Below are 14,452 nucleotides of genomic sequence, written 5' to 3'. Positions count from 1 at the left end.
GAGAGAGAGAGAGACAGAGAGAAAGAGAAAATGAGAGAAAAAGAGGATATGTTTTTCTATGCGTTAGATACGTTTTATGTTTTACTTGCATCTTACTCCCGTTAGGGTATACGCTAATGAACTCGCATCAGTGCTCGCTACGGTCGTTAGAAATACTTAGTGGGAATTTCTACAAGGAGAAGTCGGCAGATTACTCTCGACGAACGAGCAATAATGTTACAATTCGCCTTAACAAGTCAACAATAATCGTTACACATATAACAAAAACGAGATCGTATAAAATATATCGCATGTGTCTGGTGTTATGAATTAAGAGGCTTATCCGTCGGACAGTTCGGTGAAAAAATTTTGAGAAGAATGAAAAACGTGACTTTCCACAATAAATAATATCTACACATTTGAATTTTGTTGAATTTCAGATCAAGCCTTTTGGAACATTGGTCCAAAATCGAGAGATTCATGAACATTTTATGAAAGATATAAATATTTTTTTCATTTTATTTTCTATTTTTTTCAGATGTAAAATTGTGTACATCGATAAATATATTTTTAATAATTAAAATGTCCTAATTTTCATTCAATTTATTCTCCAAATTATATCTCCTCATTGAACAATCAGGATAAGCCTCTTAATCCCAATAAATTAAAATGTCAAAATATTATAAACACGTGAAATACAACATTATAACGACGCTCTGCGCAAAAGTTAGAAAAAAGTTAAGAACATAATCCTGTTCGTTATTCGGATTACCAGACAACATTGACGAAATCAAGTGAGATGGAACGTAATAACTCTGATAACTTTCGAAAATGTCTTTCTGGTTTCCCCATAATATTAGAAAAGGATTCGCGTCGCGACCAGTGTTCGCAAAGCCAGCCACGCGTCTTCCATTTCGCCGTATCGATGCTTTCGCCGCTTTCGTCGCGAAAGCCGATGCAGCGCAGCGCGACGCGACGCTGCGAGATACAACGAAACCGCGTCGTCGGGGTTCGTACGCGTCTCTACGTTAGCATTCAGAACGTTTCAGGCTTATTTCGCACGGCCGCGTCTCAAAGAAGAGATTTGCCTCCGCCAGAAGAGCTTTTTTTTCCTCCCTTCCCCACCGTGTCCACCCCCGAACGCGCTCGCCCGCCCGCCCCATAATATGTGGCATGTGAGAGGGTTGGTTATCTCATCAGAATTGGACTCCTCTAGTATCCAGCTTCGCGTGCACGATCCGGTCGAAAGGACCCTTTACGCCCGCCCTTTGTGGGATTTCGGGGCCGTATAGCCGAGTTATCGATTTCTATTTGTCAGCTTCGACTGCGGTCGAGAAGCTATTTCTTCAATACGGCCTACTTTTCGATTCCAATATTTTTCTGGCGGACGCTTCACTCATGTGTCGTTCTCTCATTATTTTGGATTATGTCCGAAAGAGATCAAACTACAAAACGAGTCCTCGTTAAAAAGGAGAAAGTCCTTGGCGTTTAACGTTCATTTATCCAAGAGTTGCGCGATAACACTGATTCACTTTCGATTGCGAGATACTAAAATATTCATCCACAGAATGCGCAACAATTATTGATTGGATCACTGCATGTTAGCGATATGCACGCCATTCCTTGGCGGCCTGGACACGGTCGTCGAGTTCCTCTGTTGCTCGTCTTGGAAATGGACAGCGTCTTCTTTGACGACACCGGTGCTCAGATTCACGACCGTCGTTTGAGGGATCGGAGAGAGCATCGGAGCGACCCGCCACCAATCGGCAGTCGGCCACGCGGCCGGCATCAGGCTCCCCCGGAAGTTCAAATCCGGGAGAACCGGAAGCGGCCTTCATATGACGTGTCCACGCTGTGAGCTTGAATTCGAGCCATTGGAAGTCGACGTCAGACTCTGAACGGAGAAGGCGCTATCGACTCTGCCGCTTGATGACGAGGACGATGTTGTTGTGGTCGTCGTTGTCGTCGTCGACGATCTCTCTAACTGTTCCGTGGGCGGTGACGAGGATGAGGATGAAGAGAAGCGATCTTGAGAACGATCCTCTTGATGATGATGATGATGATGGTGATGATGACTCTCCAGATTGGCGGAAAAGTCCAACTCGAGTTTTCGATACCGAGATTCTTCTCGTTCCGCGACGACGGCGTCATCGTCGGCCCTTGCCGGACTTGGGAAAGGCGGATCATCTATCTTAGACGGCGGAAACGGCCTTTTAGGCTCCTTCGGGGGACTTGGGCAGCTGCAGTTAGGTTGTAAACATGCGGCTGCTGATAGGCCCGTCGGCCAGGACATCGCTTGATGGCTCGGATAAAAGGGACTGCCGGTGTAGAGGGCCTGTAAGGCCAAATCAGCGGCCAGCTTACCGCCGTTGAAGTCGTCGCTCAGTTTGTGCTGTAAGGGATAGAGCGGGTAGGCAAACGGTGGAAAGAAGCGCGGGATCTTCAGGTCCTCGTGTGACATCAATGGATGATGCGTCGGAGGCGTCAACGGTGGCAGAAGACCGCGTGGTAGATTGGCCAAGCTGTCTCCAGGTGATATCAGCGGCGATATCGAGAAGCCAAACTTGTTCTCCTTCTTCACCAGAGATTTTGGTTTCCGGCGCGGCCGATACTTGTAGTCGGGATGCTCTTTCATGTGAAGAGCTCTGAAAGGTGGTTAGTAATTTGTAACATTGTACTGTTAGATTCAACTGCAATTTATTTTGTATATTGTTTGGTGTTTGGTATGTAATTGTGGTGAGTATTGTATTAATGATATTAGTGATAATCAAGCACTAATTAATAGTAAATACAAAGTATTAAAACATTTTAGACATATACTACTTTGTGTATTTAAATATGTTGAATTAAAAAAATGCAAAATTTCTATATAACAAAAATTATATAGAAAATTTTGATTTGTGTAATCCACAATTAAAAAATAAAATTTTTCTTGTAATAAAAATTTGAAGATTGAAAAATGTATTTTTATAGATCTACATAAAAATTAATAGGAATTAATAAAGTTAATACGATATTAAAGAAATCAATACGCAAAAATTAAGCGCATGTTGTATTTTCCAAAGCATGCAAGAACTCGAGTAAACTCCTCGAGTCTACTCCATTTTTTTTAAATATAGAGATCTCAAATTTAGTTAAATTTTTATTGCCTGATCATCTTATTAATTTGTTCATAATATAATGTTAATACTACGCAATAAATTTATTTTCTCCAAAATTTATTTCCAGATTAAAAAATTATTTAAATCGCAACTTACTTCGTAACTTTTGTTACTGACTGTTTTTTTAATGGATTAATTTTATAATTTTAAAAATTATAAAAATGATCATTGCAATTAACTATAAAATCAAGATTAAAACATAATTTAAGAAAGTCGAAAATAAAGATCGAAAATAGTTAAATTAAAGAATGATTGAAATGTATAAAAAGTACAATTATGAAAAACATTAAAAGTTTTAAAAATTTATTAGTGTATTTCTCATACGAATATCATTGCTTGTAGATATTGACTCCGTCTTGATTTTCCAAAAATTTTTTTATGAACGAGCCAATTACTATTTAATTAATAATGAATGCGTCAGAGATGCTGAATGAATATTTTGACTAATCGAAAGATTAATTTACAATATATAATAGTAGAATAGTAATTATTAGATATCCATATAAAAAATTTATATAATATAAAATGTTAAATACATTTTCCTCGACATCACATTTTTTCGCATTATTGAAAATAATAATTTCATAACCAAAGTTAAATCTTTTTCAAATTTTATGTTTTTATGAAGAAAAAGTTTTTCTGCAGAAATTGTAATAAAATCTATTATGCAGTTTTTTTAAATTAAAGATTGAATATTGAAATTTTTGCTTTTTTAACTTGAAGGCTTTTAAAATGTAATGATCTTTCTCAATAATTGCTTTGTAAACTTAATAAAAGTTAAAATATCATTTCAATCTTGTTTTAAAATCGCTATTATTTTCAGTTAGTAAAAGAAATTCTTTGCGTTAACATTGTATAATTATAAGAGAAATAATTAATTTAATAATAAATTTTTCTGTAGAAATTATATTTCTAAAATATCAATATATGTGTAAAAATTTAAGTCACTAATAGTTAACAATAAAAATAAATTAAGTTATAAAAAAATAAAAAATCGCCTTTGTATTTGTAAGACAGATTGTCTTTTTAATAAAGAAGAAAGAGTTAAATCTTTCACACTTATTAATAATTGTCTTTTAACTTCTATCCAATTTTCTCATTCGACGCAGATTCGTTGAAGCTTGTCGTTATCGTAAATATGTAGCTGAATTCGATGTCGTTATATGTCGGTAAAGTAAAGGGAAAGGAACAGCTGAGAAGGGTTTCACGTGCGTTACAAGGGAAGGGAACGGCTTAATTGAATAGTTTCGCAACTGAAAACGCGATAGTTAGCCTGCGATGGGTCTACAACGTAATTCCATGATCATCTTATGACGGCAAGAGTCGTTAAGCAAAAAGTCCTTATAAATGATTTAATAAGCTTAAGTTTTTTTTTTAATTTTTGAAGGTTTCTTACAATTTCTAATAATAATTCAATAATTTTCGCTAACAATTGTACATATATACAATAAGTGCAAAAGTATTATATATACAGGAAAGATACCTTTTAAATAATTAAACTTTGGAAAGTAAACATCAATTAGCAATTTATTAACGAAGAATAAAATAGATTATTATTTCTCAAAATTATTTTACCTAAAAAGATGTAATATAATAAAATATATTATTTTTAATAAAATAAACAAAAATAAAAAATTATATTATTTGAATGTACAAAAGTATTCACACAGTTAAGAAATTTAATTTTGAAGATCACGAACATTATTTTCGCAAAGCCTTTCGCGTTTGTATTAGAATTTATCATTAATAAATTGTTAATTAATTTTATTTTCTACAAATAAAACTTTTTAAACAAAAATCTCTCAGGTACAAATATTTTTTCTCAAATTGTTAACTTTTCGAAATTCTTAACACTGATCATCATAAAAATTAAGATTTTTTTTCTCCAAGTAGGACAATAAAATTATGAATACGTCAAGAAATGGAACTGTTCGTTAATCTTGAGGCACCCTTCATATTCGTGTGTCTTTCTTTTTTTATCGTGTTTACATTATAGTGCGACTATCGATTATCGCGAATGCTAACACCTCTCTACAATTTTTATAAACTGTGTTCTCGCCTTCCCACGTACAATGGGACGTATTATCATCGTTCCAGAACACGATACGGGGCACCATAGGTATTTGCAGTAAGTATCTTGTACACACACCCCCCCTTTAGTGCGACGATGAAGGGAAAAGAGGAACAGCGGCGGTATCTCCGACACATAATACTCCATTATGTACCCACGAGGCGCACAAACGCAGTGCTTATTTATGCCTCACCTCATGGAGATAAAAAAAAGAAAAGAGGAGAGGCAAGAGGGGAGGTTTGGAGATACGTGGGCTTTTTCGTAACGGCGGTCGCGTCGCGAAGAATTTCGCCGGAAACCACCAGGACAATGCAGTCGGAGGCATGAGGATGATAACAGTGGTGCATTTACTTCACGCCGTCATAACAACGTATTTAGCGAGAGCAAAGTTGTTTTATCATTGCTGCTATTATTATTTTAAGTCGCGATAGTTGTGCAAACTGTCCACACGTTTTTTTTCCATTCGCACGGTTTTCCTTTTCAAATAAATGTGATCTCGAATTAATATAATTTATATAATGCGAAATATATTCATATTGAAAGATTTGACTTCTCTTGAGAACGACTCGTAGTTTTTTTTACGTTAAACTTATCATTATTTATTGAAATCTCTCTCTCTTGTAAAAAAATTACCTATAATACCTAATAATTCCTGGATTCTCCAGATATTTTATTCAAAATTCTAGATAAGAGATTAGAGAATTTTTAAACCTAATGAAACGCTTTAAAATAAATGAAGTGTAATGCAAACTTACTCTCTTCTATTGCTTTTATTTTAATTTGCGTGAATATAACTGATTGTTAACATTTTTTATTATCAAGAAAAAGATCAAAGAAACAACATCAGAAAGAGACAGAATTAAAAATTAAAAATTATAAAATTTCAATTTCTCTGAGTATCGATAAAATCCGAGACAATAAAAAAGAAATTCTCTGACATTTCAGATTCTTTAGGTTTTTCCAAGTAAACACCCTCGTCTCAGCTATTTTATCGCAACGATGAAAAAAGTCCTAATTAATAATTATAACAGAAATCTCTCGGTATGCGTCAATCGTTTTCTATGGAAACACAAAGTGGAGAATTACCGTTACACAGAGTGGGGTGAAATTCGAAATTTCAAGGGGTAGCTGGAAAGCGAGAGGGAGGGGGGAGAGGTGCGTGCGGGGCGCGGATGGCGGAACACCGCCGCGACCGCGGAATAATAATTCCGGGGACAATGTGTCCCGGCAGATAGCACAAAGCGTAAATCAGCATAAACATCGGTAAAGCCGCGCCGACAATAACTCAGCATAAATGCATAAACATCGGCCGTAATCTTTACAATTCCAACCTCTGCACGTTCCCCCCTCCCGCCCCCCTCCCGCCCCCCTCCACCCGCTCCACTCACTCGCCATCGGCCTCTCCCCCGCGGATGCCTCTATCTGGCGGCCGATAAACAACGCGCTATATCATCCCGCAGTGACATAAGCTACGCGGTGCTCTCTCGTCGCGTCGCGACAAGGAACAATAACAATTAGTTACGATTGTGACCGGAAGCGTGGACGATCGCATCGCCCTTAGATCGGAATCAGACTACGCATTGAAGATTGAGATTGAAAGATTGAAATTTGACTAATGAGGACAATGGAATTTTAGCTCCTATTGTTTTGATTGGTCAAATTTCAATCTTTCAATCTTAATCTTCAATGTGTAGTTTGATTCTTTAGGATGGTTTCTGCCAATGCAGATTAACTTTTATCTCGGTTCAATTTACTGTTTATTTTTTTCTAATTCTAAAAATTATTAATATATTTTAATAAAATAATATAATATATATTAATAAAAGAAGAGATGAAGAGTAAGTTGAACCATGATTAAAGTTAATTTACATTGGGTATTAGGTTCGTTTCCACCAACGTAGATTAACTTTAATCTCGACTTACTTTTTCTCTAGTTACAAGAATTAGAAAAAGACGAAGAATAAATTGAACCTAGATTTCTATATATAGTCTATATAGCCTAGATCATTCTAGCAATATTGCAGCAACATTGCAATGTTCCAACAATATTGTAATCATGGGGAAATAAAAAAAATGAAACATTATTCATGATGAAGGTTGGGATGGGCGAATTTCGACTAATCAGACACCAGCTATTGCAATTAGTTGTATTATCTATGCTAACACAGAAAAACTGCATTGAAAAAAATTCTAGTTGAAAATAGACGACTCAGAATTTTCTAAAATTTATTAGAATTCTAGTTGAGATAATCGGAATTCTGGTTGATACAATATTTCTGATAAAATCTACTAGAATTCTTATCTTTATCAAAATAATTATATCAATTTGGATTTTAGTTACTTCAACTAGAATTCTAGTAAATTTAACCAGAAAATTCTGATTTATCTATTTTCCATCAAAATTACTATTTAATCCACAGACCATTTTTCTCAGTGCGTAATATAAAAATGATTGATAAAATAAATATAATAGAATATATATAATAAAATAAATTAATAAAATAAATTAATAAATTAATAAACTCCATTATTTTACTAACTACACATCCTTCAAAACGCCTTCATCTTTTTGATTCCATCATAATTGCAATAACATTGCCGCAAGTTTTTGTGCTATATGGAGAAGTTAACTATTAGATTTACATCGATAAAAATGGATATTAATCCTAAAAGTGTTTATTTCTGAAAGTTTAATTCGAAGGAGTTTTAGCAATCGGCGGGAAAATCTTCGCATTATTATTTCATTCAAGATCGAGTAAAGCTATAAGAGCAGCTTGCGTATCACTCTTTGTGGACTATTCTTTTTTTATAAAAAAATTATCTAAATGACGATTAAGATATTAAGAAATTATCTAAACTATCTTTAAATTTTCTGCGCAATTTCTTTTATTAATAAACTTGATGAATTTCAATAATAAATCTAAGAAGAAATCACGAGAAATTACTTTCTGCACTATTTAATTAAATTAAACTAAACAAGCAAGTATTCTCGACACTTCCATATTGTCACGGTACTGTAATTCAACATAGAATATATTCGATTAATCGAATCGAAATTGTTCGCGACTATATTAACAGATTTCCCTGATTGATATCAGACAGACGTTCAGACGTAACATCAAAGCGCGTAAAAAGGCCCGTTTCACCGCAACGAGAGAAGCGAGAAATCGGGAAGAGGCTGCGGAACACGTAGGGGGTTGAATTGGTACGTATAACGGGAGAGGGGAGGGGGAAGGGCGAGAGGAACAGGGGGAGAGATAGGGAAGACGAGCGGGCGAGAGAGAGAGAGAGAGACAGAGAGGATCACTGAGAGCGCGGACGGCGGTGGCGACGGCGGGGGTGCGGAGAAGCCGGGCAAATCCTTTTAAATCCACACAATTGCGACAATGGGGCTTTATTTGTTATCTCGGGGGCCACATTGTGAGTCGCCGTGAACGAACGGACAGATTACGTCGGGCCAGTGACGGCGCGGGTCCAAGGGAACCCGCTCCTACCGAGGATGTCGCTCCAAGGGAACGACTTTACCTCCCTTTCCGTTTCCCGCCTTCCCCCCCCCCCGTTCACCCCTTTTATTTTACGGCCGCCACCCTACTCCCATCGTCGACGTCGCTGCCATCCGCCAGAAAAGCGGATTCGCCGTTACACGTCCGCGTCGAAATTTCCCTCGGATTGCCCATACCTCTCACCCCGCCTTCAGCGTCGCTCTTCTCGTTTTCTTTCTCTTTCAGAAATTTTCGATGGAAAAATATAGCCCTTTGTTTGCGCTTTTATATCGTTAACAAGCCAAATGGGGGCTGGATGTCCGAAGATTTAATAATTTCGGATACCAAATGATGCAAAACATGTTTCATCGTTACTACGTACAAAATATAATAAATAGCGCAAAGTGTTAAATGTATTAATTGAATCACGTATCTGAATTCGACGGTTTCGATTGAAATATATGACAAATTGTGTCACATTCGATGGGTGCGTCACTATCAATTATCATTTATCGTCGTGGATGCGTCAATCAGAGGGATTTTCTGCACAGCGATCTGCTCAACGCGATGATTCATTCAAGACAATATCGGTTTCGGTATTCGCGATTTCATCAAAAAATTTTAACGGCATCGCGGGACATCCCTCGCTTTCTTCCTATTTCCTTCTTTTTCTCCTTATTGGGGTGAAATATAAATCGAGGTCGGGATATTTTGCAACGCGGGCACGGGGTTAGAGAGTGTGGAATCAGTTTAAATCTTGTTCCCCAAGACGAGATCGAAAAGCGAAAGAGCGGGGATCGTTTCCAAATTTAATCTGCACGCACCTTGCGCGCAAACCTATTCCTCTTCCCTTCAACTCCGATTTTTCGAATGACACATATTATTGAAAAGCATATTTAGCATAAATTTATTTTGAAAGATTTGTCAAAGTAAATAATATAAAGTAATTTGTAACAATAATTAATTTAATTAATAAAAATATTTTAAAATTATAAATTATTATGTGATCACAGAAATATTAAAATACAAATATTTATTTCATAAATATGGAAATAATTTCTGTAGAAGATTCAAAAAATTATATAATATCTTTAATGTCTTTTTTAAGACTTTATTTGTTGAAAATATTTGTGTATAAATATTTGTCATAATTATAATTGACTAAGTAGAACAAATCATTTTACAAATATAAAGTCATTAAATTTTTAACAATTTTTTTCATTTTAAGAAACCAATCGAAATCGAGAAACAGTACATTAAATAATATGAAAATACTCCACGATGAAACGATCACTTTTATAAGCGCGTTGATTATTATCACAAAATTAATACTAGTATCCCATTTGATGAGATTGCGTTTACGAAATTGCAAAACGTTACGCGAATAAGGCTCGCAAAATTAAAAGACGTTACGAGGATACTCCAGAGGAAGATTCTCGCGAGATTGCCGGGACCTTCTTTTCAAGGAGGCCCTTTTAAGAGCGTGCCGACCTCGAAAAATCGGCGCAGTCGCTCGGCGAGCTAAATAAACTCATAACAGTGATTAAATATTCAGGGCCGGTAATAAAGAGCTCGTCTTGCCCGCCCTATAAATACCGGCCATATCTCACCCCATTTCAACCCGGGTTTAGCGCTGCATAGCCCCCTAAGCTTCTCAGCAACAATGTACTGTATTATGAAGTACGAGACGATCGCGTGGCATGCTTTCCCGCCGTTTTCGATCTCCCTCGATTCTGCTGATATGGACCCCATCCCAATCAACGTAATCATTTGAAGTATATTATCGCAACTGAGAAGCAATTAGTGTTGTCGCCATAAGAACAAGTAATCGCCTGTTTATCGGAAAGAATGCAAAATTTTTTCTTCTCTTTATACTTCATATTTATGAGAATGTATTTTATTAAGGAGACAGAATAGAGAAAAACGTGTAAAATAAATAATATTATTTACAGTATATACTAAGAAAGAAAGTTGCTATTTCAAAAAAATATTAGTTGATTCAACTAAATGTAGCGGTCACAAACTGTTAAGCAAATATTTATTAATTCAAACAAATAATATATTTCTAATTACAAGATTTTGTTTATTTAAATATATAAATATTTGAACTAAATAATCATTACGAACTAAATGTATTTAGTCAAGTTAACAACTTTTTTCTCAGTGTACCTTACAGATAACTCTGTAAAGGAATATTTACCGGGTAGGTTTATTCCTGTTGATATAGAGATAAAACGATTGTCTCAGATGTTACAGAATCATTGATAAAACATATGTAGTTGATAAAAAAGATAAAAAATATGAGTTATTTTACAACTTTCCAAAAATGTATATGACTTATATATTATTAAAATATTATCATTAAATCTCTTATGTAACTAAAAATATATTAATTTATAATATATAAAATTTATTTCAGGCATCTAAGAATTAGCATTTAGATTATATAATGTAAAAATGTATTGTAGTTTGTACGATAACTGTGATTTTAATCCTGGAAGAAAGAAATGTGTGTGATAAGAGAGATTTTTTAATTATGAATCTTTTTTTCTTATCACACGTAAAATAATTTTCAAAATGTTGTCTTATTTCTCATATTTATCTTTATTATCTCAGGTTAGTGTCTCTTAGTTCAGAGAAATGAACTGAAAATTTTTAAAGAGAGAAAATTTTATTTATTCATTTACTTTCTTAATTCATTAATTTTATCAACTTATTCTCATTAAATCATACTTGGTTTTATATTTTATTATCCATATAATTTAGAAATGATATATAATAATGCAATGATTTATCAATTATATTAAATAGAAAATAAATAGAGAATAAAAATATAACAATATAATAAAAGAGAGTAAAAAAGATTTTGATAAAAAGATTTAAATAGTTATCTTTAAATTATTTTCTATTTATGTCCTAATTATAGCTTGATTATATTTTAATTATTATATTATCATTTTTATGAAATCGTATTAAATTTTTTATAATTCCTTCTTATAAACATATACATATATTGTAAAAGGAAAATTATTAAAAAATTAAAGAAAAAAAATATATATACTGGTTATTTTGAAAATAAAATATTAAAAAGTTTATTTACAAATATAATAAATAATAATCATAAATTTAATTTAAAATATTAAGTTTTAATTGCGAAAGCGTAAGAAATAGCTAATAAAAATTTTAATAAATTAATGCATTTAAGCTTATATATAAGAGAAATAAGAAATACATCCTTCAAAATTAATTTAATTTCGGAAATTAATTAGTTAAATAAAAAGCAAGTTAATTTTCGCAGTTAATCACCTTATAAATGTCAATTTTATAATATAAAATAATGTTCAGTGTACGTCCTAACGTGTTCAGTGTATGTTTCGTGAACTCACCTTAATCTTTTTGCCTCATCAATGAAAGGACGTTTTTCGCTCTCGCTCAGAAGTTTCCACTCGGCACCGAGCCTCTTCGAGATTTCCGAATTATGCATCTTCGGATTTTCCTGTGCCATTTTGCGACGTTGACCACGAGACCACACCATAAAGGCATTCATCGGCCGTTTAATATGTTCGTTATGCAGAGTCTTTGACGACATCTCCATGAGTCGTTCGATTCTTATATCTCGATGTTTAATCTAATTGCTTTCCTCATGAGTAGACGAGATTACTGATGAATTAAAAGATTGATAGACCACTCCTATCTCAAGTGGATAAGATAATTTTCCATACATCCTGTTAACGTATTTCTGAAGTTCCACAGAATTTTTCTAAGTTAAATATGTATATTTAGTTTTTAAATATATTTATTTGTAGTCTTTAACAGTTCACACAAAGTTTATTGATCGATCTTTCCTTAAAAAAGATCCTTCAAAATTTCCTTTGATACATTGTTGAGCATGATATATTATCAACATTAAATACTTTATATAGCTGGTTAATTAGATCGTTCTATCTTAAAATTTTACGAATTGATTCACATTCACTGCACGAAAATGACATTGATATTCAAGACATCTTTCGATTCAAAATATTTCTGAATTTTATTCTATTTCTTCAAATGTAATTAATAGTATCTTGCGAAAAGATTAGACATTTATAATTAAAAAATAAATCTTTATGCAATGCTCACGAGCAACGGCAATGTCTTTGAAAACAACAAATTTTCATTTGAAAACGATGAGTGCTTTCTCAAAATATCGTGCATTTCTCAGAGGCCCAAAATACTTCCAAAAATAATGGATATCTTGAATCATTAATTATATCAGGATGACATTTCAAATCTTCTAATCGTCGAATTCTTCCGAAAGAACGTGCAATCGCTTAATAACCACTGGACTCTTCAGCGTGAAGGATTTTACAGCTTCTTGATACGTTTCTTGAATAATTTCACGATGAACTAAACTAATCTGTCAATGGAGATCCTTTCAACTGACTGAAGTCGTCTTCTTTCAATTGTCACGATACAGTTATACTTCAGCAATTCCTCCAGTCCTGCGCTTCTGTGACGTAATTTCTTTTTTTCGAGCGAGGGGCTTGATCTGACGGACACGAGTCCTTTTGGTGCACTGACAGAATCGCGGGGGTTCCCTCAGGAACTTCACGAAGCACGTAGCATCTGGGGCGAACCCGCGGGACGGAACCTTCGCCGGTGCGGCTGAACTCCCGTGGGACGTGGGGTGAAATAAGACGACGCGCCAATCGGACGCGACGGCGCGGCTCCCACCATTTAGCGTAGCCAATGGGCGGCCGCGATTGGCCACCGCGTCGGCATGGCGGTCCAGAACGGATACGCGGGTTCGCGCAACAGGTGGAGAGAAGTCTCTATCTCCTCTGTTTCTTTCCCTCTTTCTGTTCTCTTCCGCGCAGTCACGAAGACAACGACAGCGGAGTGTGGATGCATTTGTCGTGCGGATTATCGCGCCGCCGCGGCCGCCGTCGCCGCAGTCGCCTTTTTGACCTCTCCGCCTTTCGTCGGTGGTCAGCCAGGTGCACCCAATTCATTGATATTTCCGAAGACAATGGTGGATAAAGAGAACGAGAAGACTTCGGGAAAGACAAGGATGAAAAGATATGTTCGCGGGATTTTAGATGTGCAATTTTTGTCTTAATACTAATAAAACTTTTTTGTGTTTGCTAAATATTTTTTTGTACATGATAAAAAAATTTTAATTATATCCAATTCGCTATTTTATTTCATCAGAAAAGGAAAAGAAAATTCATATTTTACTTTATTCAAGAAAAATCTTTGATAAAAATGCAAGAAGTAAAAGTCTATTCTCTAGTAGAGATCGCATCAGCACTTGTATATAACTGCTATAGAGATAATTGAATATCAATACAGAATAGTATACTTTACACATTACATATAATAATAAAATCGTGCGAAAAAAGAAGTTGAGTTGAACAAAAGTACGAAACGATGTCGCTGATGCGTTCGCCGATCAGCCATCGACTTTCGTCATCAGGCAGGGAATTTCTTTTCTCGCTTTGTTCGCAGAGAGATACAAGAATATGGAAGGCGAGCCATAGAAGACCAGGTCTTATAATAAATGTTATCAGTCGCGGTAGTGTTTTGTTGTCACAAGGTGAGAAAGAAAGAGAGAAAGCAACGAGAGAAGGTTGCAAAGAGAGGGGGAAGTGGAAGACGTCTCTTGAGTGATAAGGCGATAAAGAGAGAAGGTATAAAACGAGACAAGAGGGTTGGTGTGCGAGCGACAACATCTCCCGGTCGCCATAAAGGGGGGACTGCGCTGTCGCCATTGAATT

General features: G+C 35.2%; 1 protein-coding gene across 1 annotated transcript; it reads right to left on the bottom strand.

Annotated features, from left to right (window-relative positions):
- Positions 1-1,813: 1,813 nt before the first annotated feature.
- On the bottom strand, positions 1,814-12,288 carry LOC105621616 (SOX domain-containing protein dichaete-like). The gene is made up of 2 exons (XM_012203084.1): positions 12,080-12,288; positions 1,814-2,624 (listed from the first exon to the last, which is right to left on the bottom strand). Exons 1-2 carry the CDS (start codon positions 12,286-12,288, stop codon positions 1,814-1,816), a joined length of 1,020 nt encoding a protein of 339 aa, XP_012058474.1.
- Positions 12,289-14,452: the final 2,164 nt, after the last annotated feature.

This window comes from Atta cephalotes (assembly GCF_000143395.1).
Source record: "Atta cephalotes unplaced genomic scaffold scaffold00035, whole genome shotgun sequence".
NCBI lineage: Eukaryota > Metazoa > Arthropoda > Insecta > Hymenoptera > Formicidae > Atta > Atta cephalotes.
The sequence above is the reverse complement of the archived record's forward strand: the minus strand, read 5'-3'. Positions and strand labels throughout refer to the sequence as shown.

Bases quoted from the DNA above. Each gene is read 5' to 3' on its own strand.
- LOC105621616 (XM_012203084.1), bottom strand. From the start codon at position 12,288: ATGGAGATGTCGTCAAAGACTCTGCATAACGAACATATTAAACGGCCG. The intron at 2,625-12,079 runs GTGAGTTCACGA...ACCACCTTTCAG, and splicing joins GATGAGGCAAAAAGATTAAG to AGCTCTTCACATGAAAGAGC.